Here is a 21,399-nt window from a genome sequence, read left to right on the forward strand (position 1 = left end):
TCAAAGTAGAGAGGATCCTAGTAGGCCTATTTATTTTCATTCATTACACAATATGAATAAGCTATGCAGACAGTTGTAAAGAAAGAACATCTTTTTCTTCTGTTCTCTACTTGTTATAGTTACACAGTATTAGGGGTGTGGGCTGTATTAAAAGTATCCACTGTTCTCCCATGCTCTAACACACAGTAACGATGAAATGTGTGCTGTTCTCACATTCTTCCTCTGTATGTACACATAAACAACAAGGCAGGGAAATATAATGGGAATTTATTTTATTGTTTGGGTACATTATTGTTCAGTGTACATGGTCACATCTGAAACAAACTTTACGTGCTTGATAACTGTCCCACCCCGCAGACATCTACACGCCAATACCGATTTCTATTCATAGCGGCAAGTGCTATGTAGCTCCACATAGGGGATACAGGAAGTGACATATAGCACCTTAATGCGGCGTCGGAACCGCGTAGCAAATTCACAGCCGCACCGGCAGAGCTCCAGAATATGCAACTCGGCCTAAACATACTCGAAAAATCACCAAAATTTGCAAACATGTCAGAACTGGTGACAGATTTCGTATTTTATGGGTTTCGCACATGGGCGTGGCAAAATGACTCGCTAGCGCCACCTAGAAAATTGGAAAAGATTATCCCCTCGTTCACGTTCAACCTACATGTACGAAATTTTCTGGGGACATGTATCATATCAAGACGCACAAAAAAGCCTCAAGAACCCATAGCCTAAAGTCAACAGGAAGTCGGCCATTTTTAATTTTACGGCCAATTTTGGATGATTTACACACTCACTGCAGTTCCATCCATAAATAACACTATTACAGAACGTATGACTGGTCATGGGCTTCATACACGTTCTATAATAAACCATCTAAAAGCAAAAATCCTATCAGACCCTAGGACAAAATCCTATCAAATCGGGGTCTGTAGTCTAATTTGTGTCAGTTTAGGGGTCCTTGACGTGAAAACTTCTCAGAACCACTGGCTTACTCTTCTTTGCTAAAGCAGGTACAAATGTTCAGGTAGAAATCCTGGCCTGCTGAAAAGATATATGTAGAAACACTCACTCTCTCTTCCTTGCTGTCTCTCCTTCTCTTTCTCACTCTCCCCCTTCTCCATTTCTCCCTCTCTCCCCCTTGTTCTATCTCTCCCCCCTCCCTCTCTCTCTTCCTCCCTCCCTCCCTCGTGCTCTCTCTCTCCATCTCTCTCTCTGCCTCCCTTCCTCTCTCTCTCTCTCCCTGTCTCTCCCTCCCCCTCCCTCCTCTCTCGCTCCGTGAGGCTCGAGACAGCTCCAGCCAGACAGACGCCAGCAGAGTTGGAGGAGTGCGAGCCCCCTTAGCTCTGTAACCATTCAGCTGCTGCACGCGCTGCATACAAGCAGAGAGACACGGAGGACTGGACCGGACTACCGTGTCAACTCAGAAGATAAATGAGTGGACTAATTAACTATCAGGGCTATTAATATCTGGATAAAAAGTAGTGAACCGCTCACTGAGTGCCACCTCTGCCGGTCTAAAGTTTCTACAGCTTGAAGTGGCAGCGTGATGCCAGTGCTTTCTTCCAGAAGGGACTGCAAGCTTCACTGAGGGATGTGTCGGTGCCGGTGCAGCATTTAGGGGACATTATCATCTTGGAATAGTGGAGGCCAGCACCAGTTCTCTCTTTAATGCTGTCACCTGAACTCTGACCTGCTGCTGTTATACTTTTTCGAGTTACGCTGTGCTTAGATAAAGTTGGTCAGTGTTTGGAATATGTTGCTGTATTATGTAACTAATCCAATATGAGTCTGTCCCCTCTGGTTGCTTTAGAAACGTGTGTCCAACAGTGACTTTTCTGTGGAACATGACTGGCAGTGTGACTGCATTTTGAATTGTGATTTTGCTTCTGAAGAGTTGCCATCCTGTGCTGGTCCCTTTATTTTGTCAAGCAGCTGCAGCTCCACGGCAGCCTGTCTGTGCTCAGTGTGTGTATCAGTGTGGGTTATTCACAGTGCTGCTATGCAGACTGACTGGAGCCACACTCAGACAGCTTGACTGTAAACCCAATTCTGAGGCACAGGCCTGGATTGCTCTCACAGAAAGAAACCTTTACAGCTGAGGAAAAGCTCTCTGCAAGTCTTGATCCAGAGGGACAGCTTGTGCGGAATAGCAGATGTTACACAGCTTTGTGTACTAATGTGGATTATTCAGGATGCTGCTATGCAGACAGAGTGGAGCCACAGAAAACCTGCTGGCAAAGTTAAAGTAACACACAAGGCTGTGCAGGGGAACAGCTTGTCTTACACAGTTGGCATCTGAAGGTTTGTCAGGAAGTCAGGGTTTAGATTGTGAATTACTGAACAAAACTCATATTGGTTAAGTATATGTACATTCTAAATTAGAAAGTTTTACATTGACTGGGACCAAACATGACCTTTTACAGTAATATAGCAAACGCTTCCAGCAGGTGAATGTTCAGAAAGATGGCACGCGCAGAGTGAGTGAAACATTGTGGAACTGAAACTGAAATTTTGTTGGACAGTTTTGAAGGCTTTAGAAGTCGACTCAGCTTTACTTCCATTTTGCGTAGTTAGTAAATTAGATTTGTTGTTCAAATATATTTAACATTTGCTTGATAAGTTACACTACTTGTTGGAAAATGAAGAACCCTCATCCACTGACTAATACCTGGAGTAAATCCATTAACAAAGACCCAGTACTAATCTCTGTACCAGGCTCTAACAAGAAGTTCAAGAGGAAGTCCCGGGAGCCTAAAAGGCTTTTCAGTGACCCTGAGCCTGAGAGGATGAAAACCTACCTTGCGGACATGTCGGATGCGGACTCGGTAGATGACACCCAGACAGAGGCATGTAATGCCAGCAGGTTGGCACCACTACAAAGACAGCTTATGATGTCACAGGAGGCGATGTGCAGTACTACAGGGATTTTGTCAGGACTACCAGAAGGCAACATGGATTCAGCTCAGAGTGGTGCTATAGACATGAGAATTGGCATTAATGTACCTCCCATCACTTCCAAACAGTCCCAGTTACCTGCCTCTCCATTCTCTAACCCAGAGATCTCACACTGGCCCACGGCCATCTCCCAGCCCCTGTCCAACAGACTCAAACTGGGCCTCCGCTCCACTTTCACTCTATCGACTTCAACCAACAGCAGCCACAGCCTCTCCCCCAGTCACCAGGCCTTCTCCTTGGAGCCCTCTCTGTCAGGCCAAACTGCAGCTCTGCCTGTCCCCAGAGCCTCCCAGACCTCCCAGTGTCACGAACTCATGGAGCCCATGGTCCAATCACCGAAGGTGAATGTGTGGAGAGTCACAGAAATGAAAAACCTGTTCTGGTATTTACCTATGAAATATCTATGTATTTAAATTAGAGTCAAAATGATTAATCAATAAGTCAATCAACAGAAAATTAGCCATCAACACTTTTGATAATCTGTTAATGTATTTTAATGTCCCAAACACTGACTTGTCCCAGTTTCTCCAATGGGAGCATTTGATGCTTTCTCTGGTTAAATCATTGTGAACTGAATTTATATAATATATTTCAAACAAAACGACATTTGAAAACCTCACCACTGGGACTCCGTGCTCACTATTTTCTCACATTTATAGACTGTGGATTAACGTATTAATTAAATAAAACTAATAGATAGACAATGGGTGAATCAGAACTGATAAGAATGGTTCGTTAGTAGTTTGTTATTGCTGTACAGCTGTAATTCAGTGTAGCTTACCTCTTTTTGAGGTAATTTATGTACGTGTGATAGAAATATCAAGACTGTTCAAGCACTGTTAAACTATGAGAATGTATACTGCCATCAGTACAGGCCCGGGAGAAAATGGGGTTTCATATGCTGATTGAATTTTTCTGGTGACCTATTAAAAAGCAGTTCAAAAATCTTATTTTCTTAAAGTAAGAAATATATATCTGCCAACCTAGTGAAGTAAGATAGGCAACAAGGGAAGGGGCGCTGGGTCTTAAAAGGTGTAAAAAAGCTCAGGACAGCACAGGAATTACGTGAGACTTACTGGTTCAAACAAATGTGCTTGCCTAACACTGTAAATAAATAATAGATTAATAAAAAAATGTGTTCATTTCACATGATCAAATGGTGAGGTTTTAACCTGCTGCCTGCTGGATCTGGGTTTTTCCATGGGCCCGGGTCGGCCATATTGACATGAGTTTCCACTACAGCCCCACAGCAGGGGATAGCCTGATACATGGTCCTGCTACATAGCATGGCCGACCAGTTGGTGCAAAAAAGCTTTCCACTGGGATCCTTTTATTGTGGAGAGGCTCTCACTGTGGTTTGTGACTAGAACACCTCCAACATGTCATCACGGTAAACAATGTGTAGTGCAGTGGAGGAATACTTGCACTGTGCCCTCACAGCTCATCTGCTCATTGCCATTAATGGCATGGTGGGTGGAACTCTTAAAGAGGACAAGTTCAGTAATAGTTCAATAATAGTGTGATTTGTTCAGTTTAGTTTAACAGAAAAATAAATGTCCACTTGGTAAGGACTTTCATTTGATCAGTTCTGTAATCTCAGCCTCTCTTCTGCTCTCAGGAATCTCCCAGGAAGCGGGTTGGGGTGAGTGCTGATGGACCTGGGCGTCTTCCTGAGGTCAAAGCCATCCAGCAGACCAGGAGGCTTCTAGCCAATGCCCGAGAGAGGACCCGTGTCCACACCATCAGTGCTGCATTTGAGGCCCTGAGGAAGCAGGTCAGACTCAATGCTAGAACAATGTACTTTGTACAGAAAGTGATGCAGATGGTTTCTGAACACAACTTCACTTGATTTCTTATTTCAAGCACTGTGTAATATTCCTGTAACAGAGCAACATCAGGATGGCCACATGCAGCGCAGCAGTATGGACCAGCGCAAAAGAGAGATTCCATTAAGATCAGACTTAAATTAAATGCTGCTGTGTTGTCAGCTGATTGTACCAGTTTACTGCTGTGAAACAAGAGATAATGGATTTACAGAAACTAGTGAACCAGTGACTTTACTCATAGAGTGAGAAATAAACCAAGTGCAATCAGTCAGGATACAGTGAACAGTACAAATAGGATACGGTTACGCATAAAAGAAGCATTCACAAGCTCAATCAGAAGACGATTGATGTTTTACATTTGCATAGTAGCAGTGGTGCATGTATCAGATAGGCCTACATACTTCTTATTTAATGCTTGGCCAAATGTTCATAACACAACATCACTCAAGACTAACAACAGAGTACCAGACCAAGAGAGTAAAAACAATTATTCAGGTAGCCTAACCTGGCCCAGTGCCCTGTGGCAGGTGCTGTCTGTGGTGCTATCTATGTGTAGGACAACCGCAGTAAAAACAAAAAGGCTACTTCAACGAACTGTTCATTCGCAGCTAAATCCAGGCAAGCAAAGCAAAACAAAACATATAACCACATCAAAAATCGCACACATAGCTGCACTTCAGTTAAGTTCAGAGAGAGAAGGAGGTGACATTTCACTAACCCTATCTGAAAAGGCCATTCTCCTGTCTTTCATGGTGGTGAAGTGGTCAATAACCAAGTTATAGAATTTCCCACTGGCTTTTAGTTCCTCCATAACAAGAGAGTCAGTCGAAGTTTGGCGCTACCGGCTAGCCACTCTGTACGGATACAGTTTTCCTCATTGAACGTCCGAAACCCCTTTTTACTCACCAGGCACAGCTCCAGTTTTGGCGTTGGTCTTCCATCAGATTTAATCTTAAATTCTTGCTGTAGTGGTAGTTTAGAAAAACTATTTATTATAACTAAAAACTCCAAATCTCGACCCTCCATAACTGCACCAGCTAAAGTTGCTAACAACTCCCGTTATTTCATCTGAATGACGTTGATTGCATTCTGTGATTTGATTGGCGTGAAGCCAGACAGCGGCATGATAGAGCCATGCTGCTGCATTGGGTGACATACCGTATGTTCCTTCATTGTGATGAAAACAGCAGAGATGATGTGTGCACACAACTGAGCATGCTCAGTGACCTCTATTTTTGAAGAACATGCAATGGTACTGTAGATGGTTTTATGTGAAGCATATTGAATCATCCCTGGAATGAAATGCGCTATATAAATAAAATTTGCTTTGATTTGCTCTAAAGGCTAAAGTGAGATTGTACACACAGGTTTAATTGACAGTATAATCCAACGTAAAGACATCTTCTACCTATCTCCCTCCATTCCTTTCTCTATCCAGGTGCCATGTTACTCATATGGGCAAAAGCTATCCAAGCTGGCGATACTACGCATAGCCTGCAACTACATTCTGTCTTTGGCTCAGTTGGCTGAACTGGACTACAGTCCAGACCACAGCAGCCTGAGTTTCTCTCAGTGTGTGGAACAGTGTACCAGGACCCTGCAGGCCGAGGGCAGGAGCAAGAAGAGGAAGGTGAGGCTGCACTCGTTCTCTACATAACATACATTCTCAAATAGTGGCTGGGGCCAAACCTAGAAAAAGAAACAAATGATTCAGCCCTTTATTGCTAATGCCTCTGCTTTGTAATTTTATAATTAAACATAACACTTCCTCCATAAGATAAGAAAACATTTATTTGTCCCACAATGTGGAAATTGCGGTTTGCAACAGCAAAGACAAGAGCAGAGATAAGTGTACAAGTAGCATAAACAAGTGTCAAACAAAGAAGTACCGTTCTTACAGTAAATAAAAACAAAGTTACTGTACATTAAATAAGACTAAAATATGAGTACAGAGTTTTGTGAGTTGTTGAGTTAGGGGAAAATATATAATTATTGTTGGTCCCCTCTTGTAAATTCAGCAAATGTAATGTGAATGCGATGTAATGTAAGGTTATGACTTTCTTTGTATAAATATACTGGCAGTTTGTCCTGGTGTGTTGCAGTACCGGCGTGTAAGCTGCTCTGTCACTAGACAGCAGATCAGCTGCTCAGACCAGTGCTGGCACAGAGCTGCACAGACACTATTCAATAGAATAATCGACTATCAAAATAGTCGTTAGTTGCAGCCCTAGACTGAACTGAATACGTATTCCAGTTTTGTGCATGGATGAAAAAATTAAGCAGGTTTTTGAAGGAGGTGGACACAGTATCTCAAACACCTGTCCAATGTGATGCAATCCAAAACACTGATTCTGTGAGGTGTCGATTCAAAGTTTAAGGTTAATTCCACATGTCACACTTGGTGGTGGTTTTGTAATGACTACATATTGTATGCTGCCTGTGTTATTTTGTCTTCCTATTTCAATCCCATGCTTATTTGCACACTGCTTTGCTCCTGTCACAGTAAGTTTTGATGAAAGAGGTCAGTGCTCCGACATTGTTACCAGCACAGAAGGAGTAGCTTAGATGCAAAAAAACAGAAACAGTCTTCTACTAACTGGTCATGGTTATTTGTAACATAGTAATGTAAGTATATTGCTAAAACTGATTAATATAATACATGTGTCCCAATGTGTGTGTGCTGCTTTGTTCCATATACATTTCACTTTCTTTGTCTTTCTTTTTATTTGGTGAGTGACATAGGGAGGGGCCGCTTCTCCATGTGTGTGCACTGTGTGTGTGTGTGTGTGTGTGTGTGCGCGCGTGCGTGCACACGTGTGTATGATAATTCCCTGTCAAAAGAAAGAGGGATCAAAAAAGCTAATGCCATAGATAGAACTGATACTGTGAAAATGAGCATTGGTGGCATTTCAAACTTTAAGAGTCAATATGCAGCAAAAGTACATTATATTTAAAGTGAACTGAAATTAAATAGCATTTCTTTGTCTGATACAGCATCATATCTGCTCTGTAAAAGTGATGTGTTCTTCTTTGAGAACAAATCAGAAACCAAAACGGAGAAATTTATATTTTAGAGCTTTTGGTTCCATGACGGCACCCCTAGTTTTGCATTTATTACACAGAATATTTTTAGGTCATTCATCTGCATAGATGGATACCTTATTTTGATACAGCCAATCAAATATTGTATAAAGCAGTAAAAGCAAAGGAAAAGTAAAGTACACTGCTAACATCAGTTTGCAAGCTAGATAGCTAATTAGCTGCTTAGCTGCAGCATACCTGCTAATGTCACTGGTCCAGTTAGAGCAGTGGTTCTCAACCTTTTTTGGGCCAGCGCCCCCCTATCCATTATCCAGGTCCCTTACCGCCCCCTATCAAAAAAATGTTTGCTATTTGCCCTGAATATTGTTTATTTTTTTTATTGATACTATTGTTATTAAAAACATGGAAAAGGAAACAAAAAATCCATGTGAAAAGTAATTATATTTAACTAATAAGTGAATGTTCCTCCCAGAAACTATGTGTGAAGCCAGATACTTTTTTCTTGGATGGGGCACTTAATAAGTGGGGGGTATGGGGTCCTCCCCAGAAGATTTTGAGCATTAAACACTTAATTTCCTGCATTCAGGTGAAAATTTCTCCTCCAGTTTCTGCCTTTTCTGCACCAATTTATGGTGGAAATGTCTAAAAATTCAGGTGACAGGTGACAATTCAAAATATATAATTATAATAGAATATAATCTAGTGAGCCTCTCAGGCATTCTTATTGCTTTTAAATATTTTTCTCTTGTAGATCAACTTATATTTTACTACATGCCCTATACTGCATTATGTTACTGATTGGCTGGAAGTATCCCCTCGCTGTCTAAAGGCCCATTTATACTCCTGCGTAGGTGTGTCTGTCATTCTGCAAACCCCAAACGCTAGTCGGCAGTAGCGCTACAGCATCCACTATGTTGACTTTTGCCAGCCAAGCAGGCTAACTTCCAGTTTAGCGCTCCGCTAACGTAAATGTGGGTAAAACTGTAAACGTGCGGCTGGTGTAGCCTTTTCAAATGTTACCAACCGAATGGATCACATTCTGATTGCTTGGGTTGCGATGGTCAAATAAATTGATTCACTGTGTTACAGCCGCCGTTTTGGCCGCTAGTAAACGTTCCTTCAAAGCGTGGGGTACTTCCGGTCGGCTCAGAGGCATTGCGAGGCTACCCAGCCGACCAATCACAGAGCTTACGGTCCGCGTCGATTCGACGTGTAGTTACATTTTAGAAGAGGTGCACGTCAGGCGATGTTGTAGCATCTGCATAGCCTCTGCGTAGCCCCATAGCCCACGGCGTCACCTACGCCGTCGATTTCACGCAGAAGTATAAATTGCACTTTACAGACAAAACCGGCAACACCTATAATCAGACAGAAAGCTCACGAATAATTCCACACAATTTAACTTCAGCACCTCTGATAAAGTGCTGCTTACAATCCCCAACAGAGCAAGACAGTTTTTAACATTACATTTTTATAGCCTATTGAAACTACAGTATATGTCCGCTTTGGCACAAACTGTCTGCGACTCAAAGCGCGAGATGGGTCTATGTCACTCGCTGGTGTCGCAGCGAAGTTGCTTTCAGGGTAAGTCCGACAGCGGAATATCCCTCTTATAAAAGTGTAACCACTACAATAACAAGATGTTCACAGTGTATTCCTCAGAGAAATTAATACTTTTCCACCAAGAAAGAGAAGAGCATACACTGTAAACGCAATGTGGGTAAAATTTGATGATGAGATGATACTATGACTTCCAGTTCCCGTGAAGGCAGCACAAAGCTGATAGTAGCTGATGGAGAAAAAATAATCAGTCTCGTCCAGTCGCAGTGGACTAAACTGGCAGGTTTTACTGTTGCAGACCACAGTTTTTTGCAAGTAGTTTAAAGTTTAAACTTGTATTGTTGTGAATCTTAAGTGTAAACTCGCCTTAGAATTTCCAACCAACAAACACCCCCCAAAAACAGCTCAGTGCACCCCCTTCCAAAATATTGCCCATCGTCCTCAGAACACCCCCTGGGCGGCGCTACCGCCCCTGTCGAGAAACACTAAGTTAGAGGCCGCTGTGGTCCTCACTTTTCAGCACCAACACGCATGTAGCTACAGACCAGGTTTGTTTACTTTGTCTCCCTTTCCCTACGTTGTCACACCAGAACTCGGGCAACCTGCCAGCTGCTGACAATCAAACGCAGACAGGGATACGCCCCTCCAGCCAGCTGAGATGAAAGTGACCATTTCTGATATTTCCCCAGAGAACATTTTTCTTACTTTGAATAATAAAACTCTATTTACAATATATGCATTTTTGACTACAAAATTGATGACCTTATGTGATATCAGGTGGTCTTTTTGACAGGAGCACAACCCAGAAGGCCCATTTAACACATTCAACACCCGTGTGGTTATAAAATAAATATATTTTAAAAATAAGTAAGCTTTGATGAAAAGGTTTTCATTTCTGAGACAGTCACAGTGTACAGCTCTCACGTCCAGCTTCACACTCATGCAGTCATGTTGCTCTGTTAAATGTAAACTAGCTGAAGGCTTTTTCCCCGCTTGCTTGCTGTTTCTCTTTGTGTGCATGCCGGCATTTGTGTGTGTGTGTGTGTGTGTGTGCGTGTGTGTGTTCACAAAGTCCCAGACACCAGATGTTTAGAGTGGAGGGGAAGTGGAGCTGGCGCCATGAAGGGCAGAGGGCAGAGAGAAGGCACGCGAACTGAAACCACACACACTCACACACACACACACACACACACACACACACACACACACACACTTGGCACATTCCCCAGCAGTCTCTCCAACACATTCCCCCACTCTGCCTCTCCAGACCATCTGCTCCAACATACTTTGAACTAAGAAGGGGAAAAAACACAGTCATCATCAGCCTGTCAGACAGCAGCAGCTGGTGGAAAGAGGGAGGGGGGGAGGTATATTTTACTTAAAGAGGAACTCCGTCCTAAAACATTTTTTTAACTAAAGATTTTGCACTGTACACATAATCTCATTATCACATTATTGTTAGAACATGATGTATACATACATACATATATTGCCTTTTCTGCTCAAGATGAGCTTTTATATGTCTGTTTAGATTTGAATATTCAAGCCAAGACTGTACAGGTAGACAGGTATATTTCATATGTTGCCCCCTCCTTGATCATTGTAGCAGCTGCAGCTGCAAGTATAAATAGTACTGGCTGACCGTAGCCCAAGTCTCTCAAACATGACTGCCAGTAGCGCTAGCAAGCCTTAGAAAGCACTGGTGGCTGATGACTGTATATTCAGTAAAAACAGCATGGCTACAGCTATGTACTGACACCCAGATTCCAAACCTGAAACAGCTTTATTACCAAGTACAGTTTCATATACAAGGAATTTGCCCAAGAACAATACAATCACACAATCAAACGATGTACAATATATAGTCACAGTATAAAGAGCTATACAATTAATAGAATGAAATGTACAAAATGATGACAAAGGAATGTACAGATGGCCATAGTATAAAGAATTGGGGAAATGAGAGACATAAAAGTGATCTTGTAACTGTCAAAGCTCTACCTTTGTGTTTTCCTGAACAGTATTTCCGTGCTTATCTGTAGTGGTAGGATAGTAACACAAAGAGGGAATAATGTGCTAAACTGACTGACTTTGGTTGACATCCACTTGATTTGTCTAACTCAGACTCCTGATGCCTGATATTAACTTTAGATAAACTTTTGAATACAGTTTGCCAAAAACAAAGACTGGATAACTTGCATTAGAATCGTGTCAGGAGGGGATCTCTTTACTGCCAGAATGGACAGACAGAATGACTACAGGAAGCAAAACATGTTTAAATTTTCATATAGACTCCTGACTGCTGTTTTAAGTAGGGGTGACCCAGAATAGTTGAAGATTCAATGCTTCTATAGAAAGAGGCTGATTCGACTGCCAATCTCGCAGTCAAATCTTCTTAACGGCATTATGAAAAGAGGATCATACCATTTTGGCTATATGGGGGTGCTCATTGTCTTATAAATATCAACAAATGCTGTAAATAAACATGAGAATAGAAAGAAGCTTTTAATAAATCCTTTAAAAGTGCATGAATACATTCAAAATTGTAACCCTAACCTTTAAGGTAGAGGGTGTGTGGCCATAGCTTGTGTGTGTGTGTGTGTGTGTATATATGTGTGGTAGAAGAGGAACAGAGAGAGAGCCCCAGTTGTGCTGGTATTGTGCGTAAACTTTGCAACGTTCAAATAATTTATCACCACTGAAATATTAACATAACATAACATCATATTAACACAAAATATTATATAGTTTTAAAATATAACTTGGATTAGACCTGTGAGGAAACACGATGAGCATGCAATTCTCAGCAGGCATGCACAACTTGGTATAAGACAAAAAAGGGTCAACAATGAGATGGAGCTGAATATCTGATTAGCTTCAGATATTATAAGACTGCTACTGTTCAGCAGTCTGATTTTGACAAAACTAGTGCATATCTTACGAAAAAAATGTAATTAATGTAGAATTCCCTCTTTGTTTCCCTGGACTGCTACGGTGGAGGGAGAGCAACACCAGTGACCTTTGTTGCACGTCATACCCTTCTCTCTCCCAGTTTCCTGTCTACCTCTTCACCTCGTCACTATCAAATCAAAAAGCCCCAAAAAACAATTAAAGCTGCAAGCAGCGTTGGGCGGGCCCTCGCACTTGTAACGCGTCCGGGTGTGAGCCGGCCGAGTTGCATACTCTCGAGCTCTGCCGGTGCGGCTGTGAATTTGCAACGCAGTTCTGACGCCGCATGAAGGTGTTATATGTTACTTCCTGTGTCCCCTATGTGGAGCTACATAGCACTTGCCGCTATGAATATAAATCGGTATTGGTGTGTAGATGTCTGCGGGGTGGGAGAGTTATCAAGCACGTAAAGTTTGTTTCAGATGTGACCATGTACACTGAACAATAATGTACCCAAACAATAAAATAAATTCCTTTTATATTTCCCTGCCTTGTTGTTTATGTGTACATACAGAGGAAGAATGTGAGAACAGCACACATTTCATCGTTACTGTGTGTTAGAGCATGGGAGAACAGTGGATACTTTTAATACAGCCCACACCCCTAATACTGTGTAACTATAACAAGTAGAGAACAGAAGAAAAAGATGTTCTTTCTTTACAACTGTCTGCATAGCTTATTCATATTGTGTAATGAATGAAAATAAATAGGCCTACTAGGCTCCTCTCTACTTTGACATTTAAGATTAGCTTGTTTGATCCACCTTCATACATACATGTGACATTACTGTACAACTTGAGAAAGGTGAGTTGTTTTCTGCTCCAGCCTGCCTAAAAGAAAAGCGTTTTTGGGATTAAATGGACTTTATTAGCTGCTGCAGTGCAGGATGAACTCAGAACAGACCCATTTCTCACCTTATTATTCTAAATCATGCAACGAAGAAGAAGAAATGCATGGGACAAAATCTGTCCACAAATACTGTACAGCATGTAGTCTAATGGACAAGACTTGTGTTATAGCTGACTTGGGCAGTGAAATGTTTAATTTTTTTAATTCATGTGGTCATAGTTGTCCACAACTCAAATCAGAATATAAGAAAAAATGTTTTATACCACCTCAAGAAGGCTTCCTATCAGAAAGGTAGGAAGGTATTTCAAATGTACAACTGCAGTACTTAAATCTAAGTAAAGTAATTTCCCTGACATTTTTGTGTTACTTTACTTTTAATAGACGCATGTAACAGGTTTTATACTTCCTGTGAGTATAATCCAATCAATCTTATTTTCATACTGTATATCCGTTGTGTAATTTGATAAATTGTGTTGTATGTGGTGCTCGCATCGGGTACTACTGAGACTTCATTGCCCTCTTCAGAGAAGACTCTGACTACAACATGCGTCTTTGTAAAGAGAGAAACGGACAGAAAAAGTCTCTAACTCTGCCTGTCAGCTCGCTCTGCTCCGTTAAAACTGAATTTACCATACAGAATTGAATACAAGTGCATTCCAGATTTAGCTGCAGCTAGCTGACCGTGTGCTTCTCCCTATACCGCAGTTCTGTGTCCATGCATGCAGCAAACTGAAAGCGCTGTCTGTCGGAGTGTCTACGTGAAAAGAGAAGGAAAACATGGCTGGTAATTGTCTTCAGAGTTGTTAAACACCTCAGCGCACTGAAGGAAGCCATCTGACTGTGTGAGGGGCAAGATCGTTGATGTCTGCAGGCAGAGTAGGAGCTCTCCTGTCTGACTGGTCCACCAATAGCAGAGAAGATGACCCCTTGAGACACAACCCCTCCTCATTTGCATAATGAGGCAGAAATGCATACAGAAATTTAAAAAGGACAGGCAGAAATAAATACCATGAGTGAAAATAAATAAGGTAAAAAAATACAAAGGAAGAATAAAACAGACAAAAATATTAAAACACACACATAAATAAATACATTTAAAAAATTACTAATAAATAAAATTGAAGATTATAACGGAGAATAAATAAATAAGGTAATTATAACAACGGTGAATAAGTAAAGGCACTAATTAAAATATATACATTTATGTCTCCTTGTATAATTTAATTACTACCTACATTTATTTATTTACTTTATTTTTTTGTGTATTTAATTGGATGCTTATTTATTTATTGAGCATTTATTTATTTCTGTATTTATTTCTGACTGTGTCAGGATCGGTCCTCCATAACGGGGTGGGAGAGTTATCAAGCACGTAAAGTTTGTTTCAGATGTGAGCATGTACACTGAAGTTACAACAACTTCCTGTGTCATGGCGAAGAGTTGATCTTTGACGCCACGCCACGGACACGCCCATTGACGAAAACTCACAGATAGAACAACATTTCATCTTCAATGCCTTTAGAAGGCACAGCAGAAATTTGAGGTCGGTCGGACTAAATCCCTAGGAGGAGTTCGTTAAAGTACGAAGTGTGTAAATCATCACAATGACACCACCAGAGAAATGTTCTCAGACATGACAAAATGATAAAACTGAAAACTGAAAAATATTATAGGTGGGGCTGTGCCATATCCAGTCAGTTTCAGTAACCGTCCCAATACAATTTAACACAAACTGCAGGATACCAGTGCTTTGTGAAATATAATAATAAAATAATTTAATGTTATATTATTATATTAATTTGAGTTGATCTTCTCTCACTTAAGCTGACGCTGAAATCTTAATCCATGCATTGATCACATCACGTCTGGATTATTGCAATGCTTTATTTCTTGGTCTTCCCAAAAAACTTATTGCAAGATTACAGTACGTTCAAAACTCAGCAGCAAGAGTTCTCACCTCCACCAGGCGTTCTGCTCACATTACTCCGGTGCTTCATGACCTTCACTGGCTACCCGTGGCATCACGTATCCACTTTAAGGTATTGCTTCTAACATTTAAGGCATTAAATGGTCTTGCACCCCCATATTTGTCTGATCTACTTTTCACCTACCGCCCTGCACGGTCTCTCAGATCAACTGAACTTGGTTTATTGTCCATCCCTCGTTTCCGGTTGTCTACAGTAGGTGGAAGGTCATTTAGTGTTAATGCTCCAAAATTATGGAATTCACTGCCCCTTTCACTTCGAAATATTTCATCTGTGGCTACATTCAAGACACAGTTAAAAACATGTCTATTTAACATGTATTTTGTTTAAATGTGACTATATGTATCCTATGTGATTGTAAGTTGTGTGTTAGTGTGTAAATGTATTGTAAATGTACCATGTAAAGCGACCTTGAGCTCTGGAAAGGCGCTATATAAATAAAACTTCTTCTTCTTCTTCTAATATACAAAAACATAAACAGTGAACATAAACATAGAAAGTGGCATGAAAAGAAATACTCAAGTAAAGTACAAATAGGCTACCTCTAATTTGTACTTCATTACAGTAGGCCTACTTATTAAGTTACTGTCCACCACTGGAAATAACCACATCTTAGCACTTCAGAGCTGCCTATAAACTATCCAGCTTACCTCTGTAGCCAACAGCTGTTGTTCTCCTTGTTGATATACCTTAGAACAAGCACCAAATGGTAATGGGTGGAAATGTCAGCTGTCTCATCTACCTGAATAGCAAGATACTCTGCATTTTTTACTTCCTCCAGAATGTAATCTTCAAGAACTGACAGCATGCAGTCCAAAAGTCTTTGAGGTGCCTTTGAAAACGGTAGCTGTCTTAAGGTACTCCTGTTTGTACACTGTCCAGCGAGGCAACAAGATCTACTGAAAACACCAGGGTTGTCAGAGGAAGTGGTCTCATTGTGGCCATGCAAGACTGATGCTAACTCTGCCTAGCATGGCTAGCTTCACCGTATTATCCATATGTGCCCTCGTACACTCATGTTTCTTAATCTTCTCAGATAAATGTATTGTCTCTTTTACTCCTGTAACAGTCCGTGTTGTATCCGTCTCCGCCGTTTTAAAAGGCAAGCATGGGAAGCAAAATAAGGTCTTTAAATCATTGCATCCAGCTAGCCAAGGCTGAAAGCCTGTGTCGGTTTTGAGTTCCACATTCATCTTGTCAACAACGTCAAGTGTCCCTCTACCACCAACTGACTGTGCTTGGGGCAGATCCTGGAGCGCCCTTCAAGCATCAGATTTGAGGACGCTGATTGGCTTAATTTCTGTTGCTATGGGCATATCTTGTGTCAGTTACAGTCAGTTATTGGCTGCGCTCCTGTGCTGCCTGGGCGCTCTCTCCAGCGCCCCAGAAGAGATCAGTGAATGAGCAGGAAGCTAATTTCTAGTGTTGTGTCGTTCAAAGAACAGTTCGTTCATAAGACCTAATCGTGTATATGACTCGGGAGGAACGGGTTGTCTCAGTGAGTGATTCGTTCATTTTCACGCATGCGTGAAGGATCTTGGACTCTTACGTTCACTCGTCACACAACAGCTGCATGGGCTCCGTCAGCACAGGAAACAGAATTGATTAGTTCACGACTCCCAACTGTGGGTCTGTTTGAGTCGTTCATTTGTCACATGACAGCTCAGCTACAGGGCTGTGGTAAGCAGGCAGCACAGGAAACAGAACTGATTAGTTCATGACTCTCAACCGTGGGTCTCTACGTCTGAGTCGTTCATTTGTCACGTGACAGCTACTGTGGAGCAGGAATGAACTACTCGTTCAGCTCTCACATGGGTTCTCCTCAGTCTTTCGTTCACATGGCAGGCTGAGTGACTGCCAGTGCCGGAGAATGAGAGGCAGGTCGGCTGTCAGGTAACAGTCACTGGACTGACATTATATCTAACATCTATTTTGTGACATTTTATAAAGCATAACGTTATTACAGCGCAGTGATGTTGTGCTAAGTTATAGTTTTAACACAGCCGCACCGTAACTTAAGTCCTGCTAGTGTTTAACATTAGAGCTAACAGCTGATGAGAGTTGTTCTGGGTCCGCTCCACTTCAGAGCCCTGACAGAGTTCTACCTGGAGCCAAATTACCTCTAAGGTCGTCTCCTCTCCAAAACAAACAGACCCGGTCATTAAAACATTAAAACACAGCCACGTAGCAACGTTAGCGTTAGCCCTGTAAACAGTTAACAGCTGATCCAGGTCCGCCAACGTAACTTTTCCTTTTTACAGCTCGTGACTGGTGAACAACCTGCAGTGTTTGAGAGCGATGTGCTCATGTGTGTTTCTCTGATGTGGCCCATTCTGCGTCCAGAACTGCCAAACTGCTGTTTATATGTGTTTATTTCTCTGTTCCTCTCTCTGTGCTGGAGTTCTTTAAGAACTTGGTGGCTTGATCCAGATTATTATTAAATTGGTTGAATTTTAGAGTGTGTTTATTCATATAGTGTATCAAGCTTATTACTTCAATATATTTGCATATATACTGCAAATCTGATATTAATATTTTACTCATGGATATGGACGTTAGGCTACTGTATGAATGAGCACTTTAGAGATAATGATAGTAATTATATACATAAGCCTTTATATGGCTGGTCTGGTTGTATACTACTCGGGAAAGATTGTGAAAATGGAAGGATTTAGTAGTGGTGATTATATATTGACAACATATTTCTGTGCTTTTTACATGGTTTGAATTTGGTTGTGGGCCCAGGGAGGTTTATATAATGATGATAGAGAGTAATCAAGAGGTGAATTTGTGCATTATACTTAGAAAATAAAGCAAGCCAGGCAGCCTTCGGTGTTTGAGAACGGTGCTGTATTTTCATCGGCCACTAGAGGGCTGCAGTGCTGCAATAACCAGCCTAGTTCAAATGAACGAAATGACAAAAAAAAAGATTAGTTCATTTTAATGAACGAGACTTGAATGAACGAGTCTGTCAAAAGACTCAAACTTGCCATCACTACTAATTTCACACCCAAACATTATTATTTAGCCTATATTTTATATATTACACATTATTGTGCATTTTAAATACACATATACTTAAAAGGTAATTATTGTTTATTTCAAAAATGTTTATTTTAAAAAGAAAAATCAAAACACTTAACCCATAGACTGTATATAAAACGTTTCCGCCACCAGGGAAGGTGGCGCCCTCTATTGGCCAGCCGCCACTGGCCACTTGTTTTATATAAACCGAGTCTAACTCTGTCTACTGACCATACAACAGTAACCAAATAGTTGATTCATGGATTCATTACTTGGCTGTTCAGTAAGACTCAGTAGCTAAAATGCATGTTGATCTGGTGTGGCTGAAAGTGGAAGTATTGTATGGAGTATTGTACTGAATTCCCACAAGGTGGAAGTCTTGGCCAGGTAAGAGGAAAGCAAATAAACGGGCATTAGCCTCAGCAGGGATTGGGGTCCTTTGCCAGTCAGGCATGGCCTTGGTAGGTAGGTATGAGCGATATCACTCTGGATCACAAGACATTTGGTGTTTTCTGTGTCCTGTTTAACAGTGTTTTCACACTACTATAGAAAGTTTAGTTGGTCTCACTGAGAATGCTTTTAGTAGAATTTGATTACTCTCAGTTGTTTGTTACATTTCATTTTCAGACAAATTCTTTTTGTTGAACTATATTGTGTATATTTTTTTATCTGTTTCCTGTTTACTTGTTATGTATGAAATTATACTATCACTACTCAATAACTTCAGGATCTCCATGGCAGTAACCAAGCCTCCAGTGTCACAGCACGATGTGACACTGGAGGTTTGGTTACTGGTTACTGGTTACTTGGTTACTGTGTGCGATGTCTTCAGAACTTCATTAATAGATGTTCAAATCAGGAGATGTCAGATCTGAGACCAAAGCAGCCTGCAGTCAGTCTCACAATGGTCAGTTTGGACTGGTTTAATGGATTCATTCCTCTTTGTTTTTCAGGAGTGAAGCTGGTTGCAGTGGACAGGTCCAACACAACCTCTGACCAAACTATAAGGACGCATGACACTAGGAGGACAAAAGACGAGATGTTGAGGAAATGGATAAATAGAAAAGTGAACAGGATGATTTATACATTTAGTTCATGAATTGCTCTCGCAGATGAACTAACATTAATACTTATTTGAGATGGAATTGTGAAAGTTCTGTATGTCCAAGCTCATGACCAACAACTAACTAAAATACAGATATACAAACTGAGGTAGGGACTAAAAGATTGAGCATGCAGAATCCATCAGCAATAATCTCCTCTTAACTGTGCATACAGCTACACATTACATTACTGTGTTCCAATTCTGTATTTTCCACTATTGCCTTGTCAGTACCATGTTAAACAAATGCCATTTTAATAAGGATAAAACATTTGAAGTTAAACTGCTGATATTCAGAAGTCACTGCAGTTCAAGCAGCACATTCATTCAGTGATTTTTAATGTTAGTTGTTTGTTTTATAGTTTGAGTTATATTTCAAAATATGCCAATTATGTTTATTCAATACAAATAAAAATATTTAAACATTGATTATTCCCACTGTGATTTCTCACAAACAATATGCTGATACAATAAACGTACTGTACATAATGCCACAACAGTTCAGTTCAACAAAAGCCACTATAGTGACTTAGTGGTAGTAAAAGGGTCAGATCTGTGCAGCAAATGGCAGAGCAGAGCTGACTGTTATGTGGATGTAATGTTCTAGTCTTTTCGACCACTCAAAGCACTTTTACACTACATCTGCATTCACCATTCACACACTAAGCCTAAGTGCTCAAACAGAAACTAACATTCACAGACATTCATACACTGGTGGAAAGTCACCGGGGGCAATTCGGTATCAGTATCTTGCCACTGTCAACTTGCCAGTATCAGGACACTTTGACATGCAGCCAGGAGGAGCCGGGGATTGAACCGCCGGCCTTCCGGTTAGCAGGCAACCCACTGTATCTCCTGAGCCGCAGCTGCCCCAATAGCAAGGAGTCAAACTCCAAAGACTCTGGTTCTGGAGCTACAAATATGTTTTCTTGAGCCTCCCTTAGTGACTTGGGGGAAATGCATGACACTCCCTCCACCATAAATAAACAATTACATTAAACAGTGACTCTTAAACCTGGGGCCTCATGAAAGTGCAAAAAGATGCGTCATTCAACTGCATATGAAAATGAAAGCAATACAGCTGGGGAATAAATGATATACAGTAAGAAATAACTGTGTGTGCGATGTTTTGTGTTGCATTCATCTGTGCAGCTGATCTGCTGTTAACAAGGCATATTATTTACCTAGACACTGTGTAGTGTGAGTTTGTGAGTTTGAGCAGAAGGAAACACAAGTGAGCAATCTCTCAAAACATGGAGGGTGCTTCTGGCTCTACAGTCTGCAGGTATCAGTGTATTTATATTTAGGGCCGAGCACGAACCGTGCAAGGTCCCTATTGAAACTGTAGGGATTAATTTTAGGGCCGGAGCACGAACCGTGCAAGGTCCCTATTGAAACTGAAAAGTTTTTTTTAGGGCCCATGACCAACAGTCAGACATTTTGAATTTTACGGCAATTCTTGGATGATTTACACACTCCGTACTTTAACGAACTACCCCTAAGGATTTAGTCGGATCCATTTCAAATTTCTGCTGTGCCTTCTAAAGGCATTGACAATGAAAAGTTGAGCTATCTGTGAGTTCCCCTTCGAGGGAACTCGAACTGCGTCGGTTACGACACTATGGGAACGCCTCTAGGCGAAGCAGGTCTGAACGTGAATGAAATCACTCCAATCCTATTGGCCTGTTGCTAGAACGGTAAGGTGTGACGGAATAACCGGAGGAGTATAAAGCACACCTGTACACACTCATCATTAGCTTTTTTCTACTCAGCAGGCGCTCTGTATGTTGTTTGAAGAAAGCTCCAGTCCTACTAGCAGTGTGTCTTACCTGAAGAAGCAGTCTACCAGCATGTCCGGCAACCAGATGTACAGAAGGTGTGTTTTTTTCTTGCCCTCGGATCACGGATGGAGATTCTCATGAGATGTGTGTCTCATGTTTGGGGATGGAGCACGCACGGGCAGCTCTCGAGGGGGCTGCCTGCGCCCGTTGCGAAGCCCTTACCGTGCGGGTACTGAGGTACAGCATGGCTCTCTTTCCGAGGATGGCCGGATGTGTTTTGCCCGTGGCGCGGGCCCTGCGGCCGCTGAGGCGGC

General features: G+C 41.5%; 1 protein-coding gene across 1 annotated transcript; it reads left to right on the forward strand.

Moving 5' to 3' along the window:
* The first annotated feature begins 1,309 nt into the window (after positions 1-1,309).
* atoh8 (atonal bHLH transcription factor 8) lies at positions 1,310-19,733 on the forward strand. The gene is made up of 4 exons (XM_038698612.1): positions 1,310-3,308; positions 4,586-4,741; positions 6,232-6,423; positions 19,156-19,733. The coding sequence occupies exons 1-4, from the start codon at positions 2,652-2,654 to the stop codon at positions 19,159-19,161; spliced, it is 1,011 nt and encodes a 336-aa protein (XP_038554540.1). The 5' UTR covers positions 1,310-2,651; the 3' UTR covers positions 19,162-19,733.
* Positions 19,734-21,399: the final 1,666 nt, after the last annotated feature.

The sequence above is a fragment of the Micropterus salmoides genome, unplaced genomic scaffold (genome assembly GCF_014851395.1).
Source record: "Micropterus salmoides isolate LMB-PRFRI ecotype aquatic unplaced genomic scaffold, ASM1485139v1 Ms_hic_scaffold_5, whole genome shotgun sequence".
In the NCBI taxonomy this organism is placed as follows: domain Eukaryota; kingdom Metazoa; phylum Chordata; class Actinopteri; order Centrarchiformes; family Centrarchidae; genus Micropterus; species Micropterus salmoides.

What these genes read in the sequence shown, in the direction of transcription:
- atoh8 (XM_038698612.1), top strand. Translation starts at nt 2,652, where the DNA reads ATGAAGAACCCTCATCCACTGACTAATACCTGGAGTAAATCCATTAAC. An exon ending in CCATGGTCCAATCACCGAAG is followed by an intron (nt 3,309 to 4,585) that starts GTGAATGTGTGG and finishes TTCTGCTCTCAG; the next exon opens with GAATCTCCCAGGAAGCGGGT. An exon ending in TTGAGGCCCTGAGGAAGCAG is followed by an intron (nt 4,742 to 6,231) that starts GTCAGACTCAAT and finishes TTCTCTATCCAG; the next exon opens with GTGCCATGTTACTCATATGG.